Source organism: Pituophis catenifer, unplaced genomic scaffold, assembly GCF_029215685.1.
Source record: "Pituophis catenifer annectens isolate HBS135680 unplaced genomic scaffold, rPitCat1.0.hap2 SCAF_15, whole genome shotgun sequence".
Taxonomy (NCBI): Eukaryota; Metazoa; Chordata; class Lepidosauria; order Squamata; family Colubridae; genus Pituophis; species Pituophis catenifer.
Window position 1 is genome coordinate 4,586,434 of NW_027256895.1, and position 20,329 is coordinate 4,606,762.

General features: G+C 44.2%; 1 protein-coding gene across 1 annotated transcript; it reads right to left on the reverse strand.

Annotated features, from left to right (window-relative positions):
- Positions 1–242: 242 nt before the first annotated feature.
- CMTM5 (CKLF like MARVEL transmembrane domain containing 5) lies at positions 243–7,023 on the reverse strand. Its single transcript, XM_070954473.1, has 5 exons — positions 6,916–7,023; positions 3,483–3,635; positions 3,014–3,109; positions 1,272–1,350; positions 243–301 (listed from the first exon to the last, which is right to left on the reverse strand). The coding sequence occupies exons 1-5, from the start codon at positions 7,012–7,014 to the stop codon at positions 285–287; spliced, it is 444 nt and encodes a 147-aa protein (XP_070810574.1). The 5' UTR covers positions 7,015–7,023; the 3' UTR covers positions 243–284.
- Positions 7,024–20,329: the final 13,306 nt, after the last annotated feature.

Below are 20,329 nucleotides of genomic sequence, written 5' to 3' on the forward strand. Positions count from 1 at the left end.
ACACGAGAGTTTTAGTAGTATAGATATGTTTAGTAGTAAAAGACATCTATGTTTACTTCTTCATGCACGTGTATCCAGTTGCTGGGAACGTGAGGCCTATTGTATCGCATCCAAAACAATTTTAATCTTGTCTTTCCGGCAAGTTAAATCTGGAAATAATCTAATATTGTGGACCCGGATTCTCCAGGAAAGATGGGAGTCAGCTCCAAGACCACACGGAGATACAGAAGCTGGAGACCTGAGGTGGGGTTTTCACCACTGAAGGGACACTTGAGCGTGCTAATTCACCGAGGTTCCGGGTCTGTAACGGAAGAGGAAAAGCAACTCAGTGGGAAACGAGGTGGGTGGGCTTTGACCTCGGAGCGACCACAAGAGGGTCAGAAAAGTCAAAATCCAAACTCTGCAGGTGAACAAGGGGCGTGGCTTTTGGCGTAGGGGCGGAGCCAGCACTTTGATTACTTTGCGCCCCTTTCTAGCATACGTCCCTCGATAGTTTGTTAGAGCAGTATTTCTCGTCCTCGGCAATTTTAAGACGTGGTGGACTTCAACTCCTAGTGGTGCGGTGGCCTAGAGGTGGAGTTCTCGCCTCACAAATCAAGAGGGCTGTGAGTTCGATCCTAGGTAGAGGCCGATATTTCTCTCTCTCTGGGCACAACGAGAATATATCTGCTGAACAAAACTCTGCATTGGCGACAGGAAAGGTATCCAGCCAGTAAAAAAAACACTCTGCTAGCTCCATTCAGCTCCCCAGATTCCACCCCGCAAGGGATTATGGGGTCATTAAAAGATGATGATGATGATGGACTTCAACTCCCAGAATTCCCCAACTAGCACAGTTGGTTGAATTCACTGCTGGGGAATTCTGGGAATTGAAGTCCACACGTCTTAAAGTTGCAGAGATCGAGTAACGGTGGTGAAGATGACCGAATATCCATTTTTATTGATAATTACGCCTACTAAATATCGATCAAGACATCTGCCTAGTCTCCAAACACTTCCCTCTCATTCTTTCCCCAATTCAAAGCGAGGATTTAAATCGTTGTTGCAGCTTTCAGGAAAATCTGTCATCAGATTTCATTCCCAATTTGGGGATTACAAGGATATATTCCCCACCTTCCTCACCACTCACACACTCCGGACATCGCTTGGTGGTCTCCTATCCAGGCGTTCAATCTGGTTTCGGCTTTTTTTCACGCCAGCTCTGTCCCACCTGCTCAGCGCGGCCATCGCAAAACGAGCACAAATTTGACACGTTCACGTAATCTGCTCACCTTCTTCCGATCCCATCTCCGCTTGGTAGGTTTTGTAGGCGTCCAAGCAGAAAATTCCAATTAGAATAAGACTGAAAACCTGCCATGAAACAGAGAAGCGAAGCTTGAACGTTTGAAGGGCTCTCCGATAAATTAAGCCCAAAATTAGCATTTCACGGACACTTAGCTTGTATGGGAATTTTCTTAGATTTGCCTCAGGAAAAAAACAATTACAGGGGATTTGCAGCCTGGAATGGAAGGGGTTAAAAAATCAAGATGGTGGCCATTTGACCCTTTAGGTGTTGATTATAATAAATAAATATTCATAAATTTACTTATTCAATGTTTAGGCTGCCCAGATTTGCTTGAGAATGGGATTGGTAACAAATAAATACTCTCTCTCATCCCAGCCTACCTCACAGGGTTGTTGTTGTGGGGGAAATAAGAGAAGACTGGTATGTTGGATTTTGAGTTGCCTTGAATTATTTGTAAAAAAATAATGAAGAATAAAATAAAATAATAAATAAAATAATAGAATGAAAATAATAAAATAACATAATAAAATATGAAATAAAGTAAAATCATCAATTAAACTAAATCGAAATAAAATATGATAAAATGATAAAATAAAAACATAATATAAAATAAATAAATAAATAACATAAAATAATAAATAACATAATAAAATGAAAATAATACTGGTAAAATAAAATAATAAAACATAAAACAAAGTAAAAACATCAATTAAACTAAATTGAAAAAATATAATAAAATAATAAAATAAAAACGTAACATTAAAAAATAATAATAATAAAATAAAATAATAAAATGAAAATAATGCTGGTAAAATAAAGTAATAAAACATAAAACAAAGTAAAAACATCAATTAAACTAAATTGAAATAAAATAAAATAAAAACAACAAATAAAATAAGCTAATAAACTAAATTGAAATAAAATATAATAAAATGATAAAATAAAAACATAATATAAAATAAATAAATAAATAACATAAAATAAATAACATAATAAAATGAAAATAATACTGGTAAAATAAAATAATAAAACATAAAACAAAGTAAAAACATCAATTAAACTAAATTGAAAAAATATAATAAAATAATAAAATAAAAACGTAACATTAAAAAAAATATAATAAAATAAAATAATAAAATGAAAATAATGCTGGTAAAATAAAATAAAACATGAAACAAAGTAAAAACAAATTAAACTAAATTGAAATAAAATAAAATAAAATAAAAACAACAAATAAAATAAGCTAATAAGCTAAATTGAAATAAAATATAATAAAATAAAATGAACTAACAAAATAACAAGATAACAAATAAAACAACCTAATACAATCAATCAAAACAAAATAAAATAATGAATTAAAGTAAAATAAAAAATAAAATAAAAATCTAATATAACATAAATATAAACTGAAATAAACTAAATGTCAGCACTTCAAGCTGCATTTACTCTAAATGCAGCTTGAAGTGCTGACACTAAACTAATAAACTAAACTAAACTATAATAAAGTAAAATTAAAATTAAAAATTAAATAAAAGCCATGTGTAAAAAGGGAAGCAACTTTGGTTCAACAGGTGCAGCCCCCAAATAGACATTTTCCACCCTCCCTCCGAGCCAATCAGAGGTCTGGAATATGGTTTCCCAGAATTCTCCAGAGGCTGACTGGGGAATTCTGGGAATCAAACTCCCGATGCAAGGAGCCGATTGGGAGAAACGACGGCGGTCACTCACAAAGGCCGACACGGCCGATCCCTCGTGGTTGGTGGCAATGACGGCGAAGCCCACCACGATGAAGATGATGGCCGCGCTGACGCACCGAAGGAAATCCTGCAGATGGAAAATGCACCGAATCGGTCCAAACGTCCATTCCCAAGACCCCGAAAACCCTTAAAAATGCTAGAAACGGCAGGAAATTAGGGATCATGCCCTTCAGCCTCGTTCAATTAACTCCAATGCAACTTGCCAGGGAAGGAGGCGCGGCGGCCATTTTGCTGTCCCTAACCAGAGGTGGTATCCAGCCAGTTCGGACTGGTTCGACTGCGGCGATTGCTGGTGGGCCTGTCCATCTGCCCCGGCATAAAGACGTTCTATTTAGCCACGTTTTCGAGGCCGGGCGCATGCGCGGAAGGTGCGCACGCGCGGCGAACCGGTGGTCAGCATTTCTGAACCCCACCGCTGACCCTAACCCAGGTTTACCCACCAGGCAGGGCCAGTTGACCCGGGTCAGGCGTTCATGATAGTACGTGGCTCGCAAACCGAGGAAAGTCAGGGTTACCAACACCTCCAGCAAGGCAGCGCCCATGTAGGCCGAAACGGAAGCCGTGAGCAGTAAGAAAACCAGGAAACAAAGGCCCTGAAAGAAGGAGGTAGAACGTAATGTGTGAACGGGGCAACGTTTCTCCCCCAAAGTCTGGATTTGCAGATCTTTTTTTTTTGATTCAATGGGAACCCACCAGAAACCCCACAAAACTTATTTATTAAACTCGGATGCTTGAAGAGAATGTGGACTTCAACTCCCAGAATTCCTCAGCCTGGAATGAAGTCTGTCATTTCATTTAGCGACCGTTATAACAGTGTGGGGAAAAAAATGACTCAGGACCGTTTTTTCACAGTTACGACCTTTACCGCATCCCCGTAATCATAATCGTTTTAAGACTGGTGGACTTCAACTCCCAGAATTCCCCAGAAAGCATGGCTTGCCCGACTGCAAGGAAGTCTCATGGCTGGCTGAGGAATTCTGGGAATCGAAGTCCACCCGGGTACTTATGGGACCACCAGTAGCCTCTCACCGGCCAGTACGCTCTCATAGAGAGGGGCTCCTCAGGGTGCCGTCGGCCAAACAGTGTCGACTGGCGGCCCCCAGGGGAAGACCCTTCTCTGTGGGGGCACCCGTCATCTGGAATAAGCTCCCCCCGGAGATACGGAGGATCCCGGATTTACGCACTTTCCGCCGTGCCCTCAAAGACTTTTTTATTCCAACAGGCTGGCCTGGCCTAACCTCCCTTTTTAATTGTAAATTTTAAATTTGTTTAAAACCTTAGGGGTGTTTTAATCTGTTCCGGGCCAAATTTATTTAATTAGGTTTTTATACCGTTTTTAAATTTTGTAATCTGTGTGTTTTATCTCTTGGCTGTTCACCGCCCTGAGTCCTTCGGGAGTAGAGCGGTATATAAATCTAATAATAAATAAATAAATTAAATAAAAGTCGCCGGGGTTAGTCACCCACGCTTTAGAGCTTCAGGACAGGCAGATGTTCAACCGGAGCAGCTTTCTCCAGCTGAATTTAGCTGGTTTGGTTCTGGATGGGGGATTCTGGGAATCGAAGTCCAGACATCTTCCAAGCAACCAACATTAAGAAATATCGGTTTATCACTTGCAAATATTTGCCTGAATCCAGAGATTTTTCTACCTCGCCTTCCCCAGCCCTCAAACTGCGGCTTTCTGCTGCAAACTGCACCCAGCCCCCTCAGGATATCAGGTTAACAGAGTTGGAACGGACCTTGCCATGATGGGAATTGTAGTACGGCACTATGGGAAACTATTCACTGATCTCTGGATATTTTTCCCCAAAAGTCCGTTCCATCACAAGCATTTTTGTGTGTGTGTGTGTGTGTGTGCCCTGCCACCCCCCAATTTGGGGCTACAATTTTGGAAGAAAAGAGATCTACCCACTTCCCAGCTATCTGGGGCCGAGCTCCTCCGCCCGGCCCTCCTGGGAGGGAACGATGGGAAGCGGAGTTAGAAAACAGCCAAATTGGGGGAGGGCAAGGGAGGTGGGAGGAGGGAAAGGCAACAAGGATGGATTAATTAAAAAAAAAAAAAAGACAGAATTAACCATTGCAGAGAGAAAAGAATGGTGGAGAGGAAGGAAAACCGGAAGGAAAAGGAAAGAAGGAAGAAAGGGAAAGGAAAGGAAAATGAAGAAAACAAGGAAGGGAAAACGAAAGAAGGAAGAAATGGAAATGAAAGAAGTGAAAAAAGATGAAAGGAAACAAATGGAGAAAAGAAAGGAGAAAAGGAGAAAAGGAAGAAAGTGAAGAAGAAAACGGAAGGGGAAGAAGGAAGAAAACGGAAGGAGAGGAAAGGAGGGAGGGAAGGAGGAAGGAAGGAGAAGGAGGGAGGGAGGAGAAGAAGAAAGGAAAATTGGAGAAGGAAGAAAGGAAAAGGAAAGAAGAAGGAAGAAAATAGAAGGAGAGGGAGGAAGGAAGGAAAGGGAGGGAGGGAGGGAAGAAGGGAGGAGAAGAAGAAAGGAAAATTGGAGAAGAAAGGAAAAGGAAAGAAGAAAAATGGAAGGTGAGGAAGGGAGGGAGGGAGGAAAAGAAGAAAAGAAAATTGGAGAAGGAAGAAAGGAAAAGGAAAGAAGAAGGAAGCAAATGTAAGGAGAGAGAGGGAGGAAGGAAGGAAAGGGAGGGAGGGAGGAGAAGAAGAAAGGAAAATTGGAGAAGGAAGATTGGAAAGGAAAAGGAAAAAAGAAGGAAGAAAATGAAAGGAGAGGAAGGAAGGAAAGAAGAGAAGAAAGGAAGGAAAATTGAAGGAGAAGGAAGAAAGGAAAAGGAAAGAAGAAGGAAGAAAATGGAAGGAGAGGAAGGAAGGAAGGAAAGAAGAGAAGGAAGGAAGGAAAATTGAAGGAGAAGGAGGAAAGGAAAAGGAAAGAAGGAAGGAAGAAAATGGAAGGAGAGGAAGGAAGAGAAGAAAGGATGGAAAATTGAAGGAGAAGGAAGAAAGGAAAAGGAAAGGAGAAGGAAGAAAATGGAAGGAGAGGAAGGAAGGAAGAGAAGAGAAGAAAGGATGGAAAATTGAAGGAGAAGGAAGAAAGGAAAAGGAAAGGAGAAGGAAGAAAATGGAAGGAGAGGAAGGAAGGAAGAGAAGAGAAGAAAGGATGAAAAATTGAAGGAGAAGGAAGAAAGGAAAAGGAAAGAAGAAGGAAGAAAATGGAAGGAGAGGAAGGAAGGAGAGGAAGGAAGGAAGGAAGGATCCCGAGGAGATGAAAGAAGGAAGGAAAACTGGAGAAGGAAGAAGAAAGGAAAAGGAAAGAAGAAGGAAGAAAATGGAAGGAGAGGAAGGAAGGAAGAGACGGGAAGAAAGATGGAAAATTGAAGGAGAAGGAAGAAAGGAAAAGGAAAGAAGAAGGAAGAAAATGGAAGGAGAGGAAGGAAGGAAGAGAAGAGAAGAAAGGAAGGAAAATTGAAGGAGAAGGAAGAAAGGAAAAGGAAAGAAGACGGAAGAAAATGGAAGGAGAGGAAGGAAGGAGAGGACGGAAGGAAGGAAGGAAGGAAGGATCCGGAGGAGAGGAAGGCAAACTGGAGAAGGAAGAAAGGAAAAGGAAAGGCGAAGAAAAGAAAGGAAAACCAGGCGCAAAAGAAAAAACCCGAAAGACCAGAAAAAAAGGGGGGGAGAGGGAAACAAGATAAAACAAATAAAACAGTCCGAAAGAGAAAGGGAAAAAGAGAAAGGAAAAGAAAGAAAAAAAGAAAACCAAAAATCCAAAGGAGGAGAAGGATGGAGGGAAGGATGCTCTTGGCAAAGCGGAGGGATGAAGGCAAACGTGGGGAAAGTTGGGGAAAGAAGAGGAGAGGAGAGGAGAGGTGGGGGGGCGGGTTTTTGGGGGGGTGGTCTCTTGGGTGATTGATTACCAGTTCGGCCCCCATCACCACCCCTTTGGGGGAGCGGAGAAACTCCTTGTCCAGCGCGAAGCCCCCAGCCTCGCCGCCCGCCGGCTCCCGCTCGCCCATCCTGCTGTCTCGGGGAGCCTCGGGGTAGCTGGGGAGGACTCCACACCGCCGCCCCGAAGCAACCTCGCCCTTTTTCGCCCTGGCATCCCGAAGCGGACAAAGAAGGATTTGTCCGGCCGGGCCAGGAGGCGACCAACGCCGGAGAACAAGCGTCCGATTGTCCCGCCGCTAAGCCGAGGAGCAGCCAAAAGGAGGCTCGGGGAGCGGGATGGAGAGGCGGCCCTCGGCCGGCAGGGGGCGCCCGAGCGCAACGGGGAGTCGGGGCGGGGGTGGGGGGGCAAGCAAGTCGCAGCGCCTGCGCTTTCCCCTCGCTTTCAACAGGGGGCGCTGTTATTTTTTAATGTTATTTGTTATCTATCTATCTATATCTCTCCTTCTATAATCTATCATCCATCTATTCATCTATCCATCTATCCACCTGTCCATAGATCATCTATCATCTATCCATCTATCCATCCATCTATCCATCTATCATCTACCAGTATCATCTATCCATCTATCCATCCATCCATCCACCCATGCATCTATCATCTATCATTTATCATCTATCCATCTATCCATCTATCCATCTATCCATCTATCCATCCATCTATCCATCTAACTATCTATCATCTACCAGTATCATCTATCCATCTATCCATCTATCCATCTATCCATCTATCCATCTATCCATCTATCCATCTATCCATCCATCCATCCATCTATCCATCTAACTATCTATCATCTACCAGTATCATCTATCCATCTATCCATCTATCCATCTATCCATCTATCCATCTATCCATCCATCCATCCATCTATCCATCTAACTATCTATCATCTACCAGTATCATCTATCCATCTATCCATCCATCCATCCACCCATGCATCTATCCATCTAACTATCTATCATCTACCAGTATCATCTATCCATCTATCCATCTATCCATCTATCCATCCATCCATGCATCCATGCATCCATGCATCTATCATCTATCATCTATCATCTATACATCTATACATCCATCTATCCGTCGATCTATCTATCATCTACCACTTTCATCTATCCATCCACCCACCCACCCACCCACTTCATCCATCCATCCATCCATCCATCCATCTATTTTATCTATTTTATCTATATCTAATCTATCTATCTCTATCATCTCCATCCATCTGTCTGTCTGTCTGTCTATCTATCTATCTATCTATCTATCTATCTATCTATCTATCATCAATCTATCTCATTATCATCTATCTATCTATCTATCATCCATTTATCTATCATTGATCATCTTCGGTTATTCGGTTACTCTGTCAGACAGATGTCTGTCCGTCCATCCATCCATCTATCTATCTATCTATCTATCTATTGTCTGTCTATCTATCTATCTATCTATCTATCTATCTATCTATCTATCTAACTATATCTATCAATCCACCTATCTGTCTATCATCTCTCTCTCGCTCTCTCCTACCTACCTACTATCTATCTACCTATCTTCTATCTATATCAATCTATCTGTCTGTCTGTCTGTCTATCCATCCATCCATCCATCCATCCATCCATCCATCCATCCATCCTTCAATCCTTCAATCCATCCTTCCATCCTTCCATCCATCTATCTAGCCATCCATCCGTCCATCTGTCCGCCTGTCCGTCCATCCGATAGATTGATAGATCATCAATTTATCTCATCTATCATCTATGTCTATATATCTATCTTTCATCCATTTAGTGTATATGGCATAACATGCCTATTCTGGAAGTAAGCAATGAGAGTTGTAAAACAGGTCATATGACCAGACCTGATTTCAGAACCTTTTTTGCAGGGGTTGTTAAACAAACCCAATGTTTCCTATGGGTATCTTTCCCAAAAACTGAAAATAAACATTAAGGGGGGAAACGGTCATAACTCAGTCATACAAGACCGTGGGACGCTACAAGCATCCATAAATGCAGACCGATTGCCAGGTTCCCAAAATACGATCATGTATATTTCCACAGGGGTGATTTTTCAAGACTAGTTTTGGGCAGACGGGGGATCGTTAATTGAGAGAGGGAACTTTGCACGTGTTCAGAGACGTCCTTAACCTAAAACCGCAATGGGGACCAGAATTTCTGTTGCTAAGTGAGACACGTCCAATTTTACAACCTTTTTTTTTTGCCACAGTTGTTAAGAAATGCTGTTCGGAGAACCATCAGATAATCAATCAATCAATCACAATAGATCTGGAAGGGACCTTGGAGATCTTCTAGTCCAACCTTCTGCTCAAGCAGGAAACCCTACACCACTTCAGACAAATGGTTGTCCAATCTCTTCTTAAAAACCTCCAGTGATGGAGCCCCTACAATGTCTGGTGGCAAGCTGTTCCACTGGTTAATTGTCCTTCCTATTGGGAGGTTTCTCCTTAATTCCAGTTTTGTTTTTTTTTCTCTTCTTGATGAGTTTCCACCCATTGCTTCTTGTCCTGCCCTCAGGTGCTTTGGAGAATAGCTTGACTCCCTCCTCTTTGTGGCAGCCCCCCAAGTATTGGAAGGCTGCTATCATATCACCCCTAAATTCCTTCTTTTCTCTAGACTGGCCAAACTCTAATCCTGCAACCGTTCCTCATATGTTTTAGTCAGTGGTGGGATTCAAACAATTTAACAACCGGTCCTCTGCCCTAATGACCGGCTGGGTGGGTGTGGTCGTGGTGGGCGTGGCCAGGGGGTGTGACAGGCAGCACTCGGCCTCCTGCACCCTGGGAGCAAAAACAGGCTGCAGGGGGGCCACGACGCCCTCATGTGCCCCGTTTTGGGCCTAGGAGGCCTCCCTGAAGCCTCCTGGGAGTGAAATTGGGCCACCGGGGAAACGCTGCACCCTACGTGCCGTTTTGGGCCTAGTAGACCTCCCTGCACTTACCTGGGTGCCAAAATGGGGCATGTGGGGACTCCTGGAAGGACGGGGCGGGACCAGCCAGCAATTTAATTACCCTGTTCGCCTGACTCGGCCCGAACCGGCTGAATCCCACCAATGGTTTTAGTCCCCGGGGCCTTTAATCCTCTTAGTTGCCCTTCTTTGCAATAAGATAAGAGACAGCCTAGCCCAGAGCTGCCTAATGGATGGATAAACATGTTCATGCCATAAAAGCAATTTGGACTTTGAGATTTGCAAATATATATATATATATGTTAATGTACCCTTATAAATATAATAATATAATAAATATAATAAATTTAGAATTAGCTCATTTGGTCTCGTTTCCTATCTGGTCTGCTCTAAGAAGGCTGCCAAGGAAGCCGAGTGGTATTCAGCCGGTTCGTTATTCAGCCCGCTCACTGCCCCGACTCTGTGCCATCCTATTTAGGCCCATTTTTTTGAGGCCGGGCCAGAGGTGAGGTTTGCTCACGCGCGTGAGTGCTTTTCTGCGCATGCGCAAAAGCGTTTTGATGACGTCGGGGTCAGTGGGCGGAGACTCCCTCCGGTTTTACTACCGGTTCTATCGAACCGGTCCGAACCAGGGGCAACCCACCACTAGGCCGGGCGCATGCATGGAAGGCGTACGCGCAGGGAGAACCGAAAATGTGAAACCCACCGCGGCGAGGACGGAACAAGCTACTTTTTAACTTAGTTATATTTTATTGCTTTTTCATGAATAACGAAAAAAGAGGGGGAAAAAGGAGCAATATGCAAGGATCATCACATTGGAGATACATTGTCAAAGGGAAAGGGGGAAAAAAAAGAATATATATATATTGTAAAAAGGGAAGGGACTTTGGTGTTCTCGGAGCTTGGTTGTTTTCTTGCAAAAATATCATTCACCAAACTACCTAACATCCTTAAGATAAAAAAGTCGTTTCATAAAATAAATTGAAAGGGAAAAATAATGCATCATAACAATAGACAGTTACAATTCCTTCCTGTGTCCTTGTCTAACGCAAATATTATTCAAATACGCAGGTATTTCTAATACATTTAAACCACTATCTCAGTGGTGAAATCTAAAATTTGTTACTACCGGTTCTGTGGGCGTGGCTTGGTGGTGGTGGGGGTAATGTGACTGGGTGGGCGTGGCCAATTTTTTTTTTCTTTTAAAACCATTTTTTCTACAACCTCTTCGGCGAAGAGGTTGTAAAAAAATGCTTTCAAAAGGCTCTGACGATCCCAGCTGAGTTGCCTGATCGGCAGAGGCTTTTTTTTCTTTTAAAAGCCTCTGACGATCAGGCAACTCAGCTTGGATCGTCAGAGGCATTTAAAAGAAAAAAAGCCTCTGCCAATCAGGCAACTCAGCTTGGATCGTCAGAGGCTTTTAAAAGAAAAAAAGCCTCTGCCAATCAGGCAACTCAGCTTGGATCGTCAGAGGCATTTAAAAGAAAAAAAGCCTCTGCCAATCAGGCAACTCAGCTTGGATCGTCAGAGGCTTTTAAAAGAAAAAAAGCCTCTGCCAATCAGGCAACTCAGCTTGGATCGTCAGAGGCATTTAAAAAAAAAAAAGCCTCTGCCAATCAGGCAACTCAGCTTGGATCGTCAGAGGCTTTTAAAAGAAAAAAAGCCTCTGCCAATCAGGCAACTCAGCTTGGATCGTCAGAGGCTTTTAAAAGAAAAAAAGCCTCTGCCAATCAGGCAACTCAGCTTGGATCGTCAGAGGCTTTTAAAAGAAAAAAAGCCTCTGCCAATCAGGCAACTCAGCTGGGATCGTCAGAGGCTTTTAAAAGAAAAAAAAGCCTCTGCCAATCAGGCAACTCAGCTGGGATCATCAGAGGCTTTTGAAAGCATTTTTTCTACAACTTCTTCAGAGGTTGTAGAAAAAAATGCTTTTAAAAGCCTTTGACGATCCTTGCCGAGCCGCATGATCATCAGAGGCTTTTTTTTTAACTTTTAAAAGCATTTTTTCAGCCAAAGAGGTTGTAGAAAAAATGCTTTTAAAAATTAAAAGAAAAAGCCTCTGATGATTGTGCGGCTCAGCTGGGCATGGGGAGGGAGGGCAGGGATTTTTGCTACCGGTTCTCTGAACCGCCCGCCTCCATCGCTACCGGATCAGGCGATCCGGTTTGAACCGGGAGCATTTCACCCCTGCACTATCTCCATTTTTATCATACTGAGTCCTGTATTTTATTATATATAAAATATAAAATTTAGCGACGTCGGTAGGCCTTGACGTATGACCAGAATTGAGACGAGAATTTTAGTCGCTAAGCGAGACGGTTTATGAGATGAGTCAGACGGGCCTGATTTCTCAACCCTTTTTTTTTAATGCCAAATTGTTCCGTGAATCCTTCCAGTCGTTAAGTGAATCATATAGTCGTTAAGCGAATCCGGCTTTCCCCCATTGGCTTTGCCGGCTGGGATGCTTGCAAACGACAATCATGTGACTCCATCATAAATACACAATACATATACAAGTAGTCCTCAACTTACAACAATTCGTTTAGCGACCATTCAAAGTTACAACAGCCCTGAAAAAAAACTTGGTTGTTTTTTGTTTCACACGTATGACCGTTGCGGCACCCCCATGGCCCTGCGATCGAAATTCAGATGCTTGGCAATTGACTCGTACTTATGACCGTCGCTGGGCCCCTGAGGTCATGTGATTCCACTTTGGCAACCTTTCTGACCAGCAAAATCAATGGGGAAGCCAGATTCACTTAACAACTGGGTTACTCACTTAACAACGGCAAGGATTCGCTGAACCAGGGTAGCAAGAAAGGTCATAAAACGGGGCAAAAAACTCACTCAACACAATGTCTCCTAAACATTGGACTCAATTGTAGTTGTATGTCATGCCCCCAGTCGGAGTCTGAATCTGTGAGGGAAGATGAGCTGGAACAGGAGCTGAGAGAGATCGAGGGGGCGGCTCCATTGGCTTTGGAGGAACTGGGGAAGGGCAGAGCCAATCCGGGCATGACTTTTCAGGATTAGAAAGGCTTAGAGAAATGGAGGAGCAGGAGAGACAAGAGCTCAGGCGAAGAACAAAGACTATTCCCTCCTGATCCTAGAGCATGGAGAGTGGATAGAAGGCGAGAACAACGCAGAGAGAGCCAGCTATGAGGGAGGATAGTGCTCCGACCCCCCTTCACAAGGCACACCTGGGGACTGAGATGTAAGGAGGTGCCAGTGGGAGGTGCCAGTGGCATTTATCGGGAACAAGCGTTGAATCTGTGGAGCCTCGTGTGCACTTGCCGACGCCTGGAGATTACTGTGCTCTGTCTTGTGGGGGCTTGTCCGGTTTGCCTGCATCGCTGAACTTCTTGCCCTGGTTCCTGTTTTGCAAACCTGGCTTATTGGATTTCTGGCCTTGGTTACTGCTTTTGCTCACCTTGCTTACTGGACTACTCGCAGCCAGAAGCTTTACTCTAGGACTTGTAGTCAAAATGAGGACATTTGGGGGCAAAGTTGGAGCGATAAAGGGAAGTTTGTGAGATCTGTTCTCTGGCTGTGTTGCTTTCGTGCCACACCATGGGGTCATCCCATCGTACGTCGAAGATGAGCTGTGTGCAAATTTTGGATCTCGGGTAACATTGGGGACGTTAGGTGCAAGGACCGGTTGTAAGTGACTTATTTCCAGCGCCATTGCAAATTTGAAGAGTTACCAAGGGTGAAGGATAGACAATCCAAAATAGGTAGGTGCTATTTCCTTTTTTTTAAGAGCTTACACTTTCCAGCCTGGGAACCACGCAAGCACAAGCCACGTTAATCATATAATTGCTAGGTTGCAGATAAAACAAGCCCGGTTGGTCGGGACAGTGTTTCCGATAGAAGACCAGAATCCCGCTTCGCACAGTGACTGAATTGCCTTTCAGTTCCAACTTGTTGTAGGTCATCACGTTCTGCTGAGGGGTCGAGTTGAAGGACAGACAATTGTCGCAAGAGCAGGACGCCTGCCAGAGGTTCTGCGGGTAACGCGTGGCGCTGAAATCCTTCCTGGAGGGAGACAAGGAGAGTTAGGTAAGAATCGCATCCGACACCGGAAGCCCAGCCGAGATTGTGGGAAGGGGTGGTCTCACGAGTAAGATTGAAAAATTTTAGCAACCAGTTCTCGGCCCGGTTGTTGGCTGGCCGTGGTCATGGGGACATGGCCTACTCAGCCTCCTGCACCATGGTGGGGGGGCATTTTCGCCCTCCCCAGACTCTGGAGGTTTTCCTCAAGCCTCCATGAAGGCAAAAAGGGCCGCCTCCGATGGCCGGAAATGGGCCCGTTTCCGGACTTCTGGTATTTCCGGTATTATTATTATTTATTTAATTTATTATTTATTTAAATTTATATACCGCCCTTCTCTCGAAGGACTCAGGGCGGTGAACAGCCAAAGGTAAACACACAGAATACAAAAATTTAAGAACAGTTTAAAAAACATATTAAACAATTTTGGCCCAACAATTAAAATACCCCTTTTAAAATTAAAATTAAGTAATTGGAGAAGTTAGGCCAGCCCGGCTTGTTGAAATAAAAAAGTCTTGAGGGCCCGGCGGAAAGTACATAAATCTGGAATCCTCCGTATCTCCGGGGGGGGGAGCTTGTTCCAGAGGGCAGGTGCTCCCACAGAGAAAGCTCTCCCCCTGGAGGCCGCCAGTTGACATTGTTTGACCGACGGCACCCTGAGGAGCCCCTCTCTGTGGGAGCGTACTGGCCGGTGGGAGGCTACCGGAGGCAGAAGTGGGTCTCATAAGTACACAGGTCCTGAGCCAAGGAGCGCTCTAAAGGTGGTCACCAACACCTTGTCGCACCCGGAGGACCACCGGAAGCCAGTGCAGCTCGCGCAGGAGAGGTGTTGCATGGGAGCGCCATGACGCTCCCACAATCAGCCGCGCGGCCGCATTCTGGAGCAGTTGGAGCCTCCGGGTGCTCTTCAACGGGAGCCCCATGTAGAGAGCATTACAGTAGTCCAGGTGGGAAGTGACGACCATTGCAGCTTCTCCATGGTCACAAGATCAAAAAGGAGACACTCGGCAACCGACTCGCATTTATGACGGCTACAGTGTCCTTGGGATCTCCTGATCCCCTTTTGTGAATCAATGGGGAAGCTTAACACCCATGTTCCTAACTTAACAACCGCAGCGATTCACTTAACAATGGTGGCAAGGAAAGGTCGTAAAATGGGGCCAAACTCCCTTCGCAACCTTCTCTCTTAGCAAGACAAAATTTTGGGCTCCATTTTGTAGGCGGTTTTTCTTACTTGTAACTCCAAGGAGAGATAGATCGTTGGGACACGGCACCACTGGACGTCGCTTGGCAATCCGTAGCCGAATCCGTGGTGTAGGGAGAGGTGGAGCCCGGATATTGCACTCGGAAGCTTCTCCCCAAATTGTGGATCCGGCTGTGATTACAGCAATCATGCTCTGAAAAGCACCCGTGAGCTTGGCGTAGCAGGGAAGCTACGAACAGGACACTGATGACGGCCTGGAAGAGGGAAGAGAGGATTGGAGAGGGGGTAGAAGGCAGGCTGGCGATGGGGCAGAGGTCCCAGGGTGCAAATCGGGGTTTTCCAGAGGTTTCGGAACTTCCCACCCCTCCAGGGGTGAAATGCTCCCGGTTCGCACCGGTTCAGGAGAACCAGTAATAAAAAAAAGCTACCAGTTCAGGCAAACCGATACTTTAAAAGCTACCGATGATCAGCTGGGTCGCGTGGTTTATATTCGCTAGAAAGCAGGAAATCCTTGCCAAGGTGCTGCTGAGTTTTTAAGACTTCATGGACTTCAACTCTCAGAATTCCCCAGCCAGTTCTTTGTTTTCGCACCTTGCTGAAGTCAAGATATATTGCGTCGACCGCATTCCCGCTATCTATTAAGAAACTTTCCCTATCAAAAAATAGAATAGTCTAGCCATGTTTCTTCTTATCCTATCCATGCTGAATTCTGTTGTGGTCCGCCAGCAGCCTGCGGAGCTGGCAGCAGAATCGGACAGTGAGGAAGCTGGGGAGGAACATGGTCTGGGGAAGGCACAGACAAGGGCTCTGCGTCGGAGGCAGAGATGGGGCCAGGGCCACCTGGGAGTGATGCGCGGACTCCGGAGCCTCCAGAGTCGGACAGCAGAGAGGCAGAGGAACAGGAGAAGCCTGTTCCTAGTGCATGCATGCGCAGAGCTGCCAGAAGGCAAGAGCAGCTAAAGCAAAAGGGACGACTCAGGAGTAAGGCCAGGAAATGATTGGCCCCTCCCATAAGGCTTAAAAGAGAAACAAAGGCACTTGGGCCTTTTGCAGGAAAGCAACGTTGCTAACTCTGTTTCCAGTCGGCATCTCTTGTTTATTTCTGAACTTCATGGGGCTTTGCCAAGTAAGGCCTTTGGCAGGGTGTCAAAGAAGATAAAGGTTGGTGATTATTCCAAGAGATTTCTTCCGAAGGACTTGTTTTGCAACTAATTGGGACTCAGCTGGGAATGAACGTAATTCTCATCTGTTACAATAAAATAGGTTTTTTTGGGGACTAATTGTGTCTTGTAATGACTCGGTAAGCCTAGGTCACAACAAATTGTGGTAAACTCTTGCCCGCCAGCTAGGGGAATTCTGCGAGTTGAAGTCCACAAGTCTTAAAGTTGCCAAGGTTACTGTGAATTCTTCTCATTCACATCCAGCAAAGTCTTTCAAGGGAGAATTTACAGTCACAGACCTTATCTGGCTTGGAGAGCTGCCAGGCCGATATCTTCCAAACTTGGCAAGGAATCTCGGAGAGTCACGAACCAATTAAGCGAACTAATTGTCTCCTGCAAACTCCACTCCCCTTTCGCTCCTCTTTTATTCTGTCTGGGAGGGGCCATTCGCCGTTCACCTGTGGCTTTACTCCTGAGTCGACCCTTGTTCCTTAGCTGTTCCCTTCTCCTGGCAGCTCTGCGCATGCGCACACTGGGAACAGGGTCCAGCTGTTCTTCTGCCCCACTGATGTCCGACTCCGAAGGCAGCTGACAACTGTCAGACGGCCCTGGTCCCAGCTCTGCCTCCGACGCAGAGCCCTCGTCAGAGACTTCCCCAGACTCCGGGACTGGCCCATGTTCCTCCCCAACCTCCTCACTGTCTGAGTCTGCCACCAGCTCCGCTGCCGGGCCACAACAGACTTGTGGTCGCTCACTAACACAGTCACAACCCTGGTCAAAAGCCACACTCTGAACCATTTCCACAGAACATCGAGGCACAAGGATTCGGAAAACACAGAGACCCCGTTAATCTAAGGCAGGGGTGTCGCACCTTGACTGCTTGAAATCCACAGGTGTTAAAAGTGTCCAAGGTTGGATACCCCCGATCTAAGGCAACCACGAAACCTGGCTTGGGGACAATGCAAGTTGGTTAGTTGTCACAAACACACACACACACAGAGATTTTGAACTGAGGAAGTTAAGTCTGACCAGGGAAAAGGAAAGGGCCGGTTGGATATAGGAGTTAAACTGCCAGGCTAGAAAATGGGGGTGGCGAGTTCTAGTTCTTGCTTGGGGCAGAAAGCCAGCTGGGTGAGTTTCCGCTGGTCGGATCACGAATTAATTCATCCCCAAAAAAACTTCAGGCATTAACTGAGAGTCGCTGGGATCAAGACTGACTTGGGAAGGAGAAAAAAGGAAAGGGCAGGGGAAAGGAAGGATATGTGAATGGGACGGGAAGGAGGGAAAGAAGAAAGGAGAGAGGAATGGGGAAGGAAGGAAGGAGATGGGAATGAGGAGAAGGAAGGGCGGGAGGGAGGGAAGGAGGGAGGGAGGAAGGAAGGAAGGAAGGAAGGAAGGAAGGAAGGAAGGAAGGAAGGAAGGAGACGGGGAGGAGGAGGAAAAGGAGGGAAAGAAGAAAAGAGATAGGAAGGGAGGGAGGGAGGGAAGAAGGAAGGAAATGGGAAGGAGAAGGAGGAGAAGGAGGGAAAGAAGAAAAGGGATAAGTGGAGGAAGGAAGGAAGGAAGGAAGGAAGGAAGGAAGGAAGGAAGGAAGGAAGGAAGGAAAAGGGTGGGAGGGAAGGAGGGAGGAAGGAGATGGGGAGGAGGAGGAGAAGGAGGGAAAGAAGAAAAGAGATAGGGAGGGAGGGAGGGAGGGAGGGAAGGAGGAAGGAGAAAGGAAGGAAGGAGATGGGAAGGAGGAGGAGAAGGAGGGAAAGAAGAAAAGGGATAAGTGGGGGAAGGAAGGAAGGAAGGAAGGAAGGAAGGAAGGAAAGAAGGAAAGGGATGGGAATGAGGAGAAGGGAGAAAGGAAGGAAGGAGCTGGGAAGGAGGAGAAGGAAGGAAAGATGGGAAGGAGGAGGAGAAGGAAGGGAGGGAGGGAGGAAGAAAGGAGATGGGAAGGAGGAGGTGGAGGAGAAGGAGGGAAAGAAGAAAAGAGATAAGTATGGGGAAAGGAAGGAAGGAAGGAAGGAAGGAAGGAAGGAAGGAAGGAAGGAAGGAAAAGATAGAGAGGACATAACCAAACCTGTTTCCTTGATCCTAGCAGGACCATTTCCCACCCGCCAGGAGCCACCTTACTCAGCTGCCTTTGCCAGCCAAGATCCCGCAGAGCCCCCTTAGCTGGGCTGCCGGGTTCGAGGGAGAGCTTTCCAGGACTTACCAGGCCCAGGTGGTCCATGGTGTGTATGGAAGCTCCGTGTATCTCCGGTGAGTCCTTTTCAGCTCCAACTCTTTTATTTTATTGCCAGAAGAACTTTCCATTCCTGGGTAGCTGATTTGCAAATGAGGCGGGATAGCCCTTCCTGGATAAATGGTGGGTTTTTTTTTGTTTTAAAATTCCATCCAAACCTGGATGGAATTTGAAATGAGGGGGAGGGTTGGGAGGGGAACCCCTTTGTGGGTGGGGAGGGGGCCCTCTCCCTCTCCCCCATTTTGTTTTGCAAATGAAAGGATTCGCTTTTTCAATGGAGGGATTTTCTGCATCTGAGGGAAGCCGCTCTCTTTGGGTTTCTTGGCAGCTTGCCAACCGTGTAGGTGAAACACCCCCCACTCCCGGTCCCCGAGATTTATTTATTTTATTTTATTTTATTTTTATTTTATTTTTATATTTATATTTATATTTATATTTATATTTATTTATTTGTTTGTTTGTTTTATTTATTATTTATTTCATTTAATATAATTTAATTTTACTTTAATTTAATTTTATATTTTATTAACTTTTATTTTATTTTTATTAAGTTTTATTTTATATTTTATTAACTTTTATTTTATTATTTTATTTTATTTATTTTATTTGTTTGTTTTTTATTTATATTTATATTTTTTTATTTTTTTATTTATTTGTTTTTTATTTGTTTTTTATTTTTATTTTACTTTATTTTATATTTTATTGTTTTATTTTATTTTTATTAAGTTTTATTTTATTTTATTTTATACTTTATTAAGTTTTTTTATTTGTTATTGTTTGTTTTATTGTATTTATTGTATTTTTTTTTATTATTTATTTATATTTATTTTTTATTTTTATTTTACTTTTATATTTTATTGTTTTATTTTATTTTTATTAAGTTTTATTTTATTTTATTTTATACTTTATTAAGTTTTTTTATTTTTTTATTGTTTGTTTTATTGTATTTATTTTATTTATTTTTATTTTTATTTATTTATTTATATTTATTTTTTATTTTTATTTTACTTTTATATTTTATTGTTTTATTTTATTTTTATTAAGTTTTATTTTATATTATTTTATACTTTATTAAGTTTTTTTTATTTTTTTATTTTTTATTGTTTGCTTTATTTTGTTTTATTTTATTTATTTTTATTTATTTTTATTTTCTTTTTTATTTATTGATTTGCCAAGCACATATAAGAGGACAGATTAAAAAGTAGAAATGTGGTTTTTGAAGACGTGAAAAGGATATGAGTAAAAAAGGACCTTAGGACCCTTTAGGACCCCTGTTACTATGACGGACATTAAAGTCCGTCATAGTAGCAGGGACCTTGGAGGTCATCTAGTCCAACCCCATGCGGGAGATCTGTACTAGGGATTCGAACCACCGAACTGCCCACCTTTCTGATCACGGGGGGGGGGGCATCCTCCCCCCAGGCCACCTCAAATTCCTGACCTTTAAAAGGCCCCTTTTTGTCACCTCGCCAACTGTTGTGGGGTAACAGATTTCGGTTTCCAAACAGCGGCATCCCGCTGGTGCATAATGGGAGCATTTGAACTCGGAGCCCACCAGGGAGTGGGGAGGGGGAGGTGATCTCTCTGGAGAATCCCACTCGATCGGATCAATTCATTCAGTGCGATCAAGCCTTTGGTGCAAGATTGGAAAAGACCGTAACAGATAGACTGCCACTAGAGCTGGAGGCTCTTTGGCACACCTCAGCTCATCGGGTGAGGGGGTAGTGGGAGGGAAAATAACAGGGAGGCCTTCGACTTAGGACCGCAAACGGAGCCCACCATGTCTGTGGCTGAGGGAGACCGTCGTTAAGTGGGCTCTGC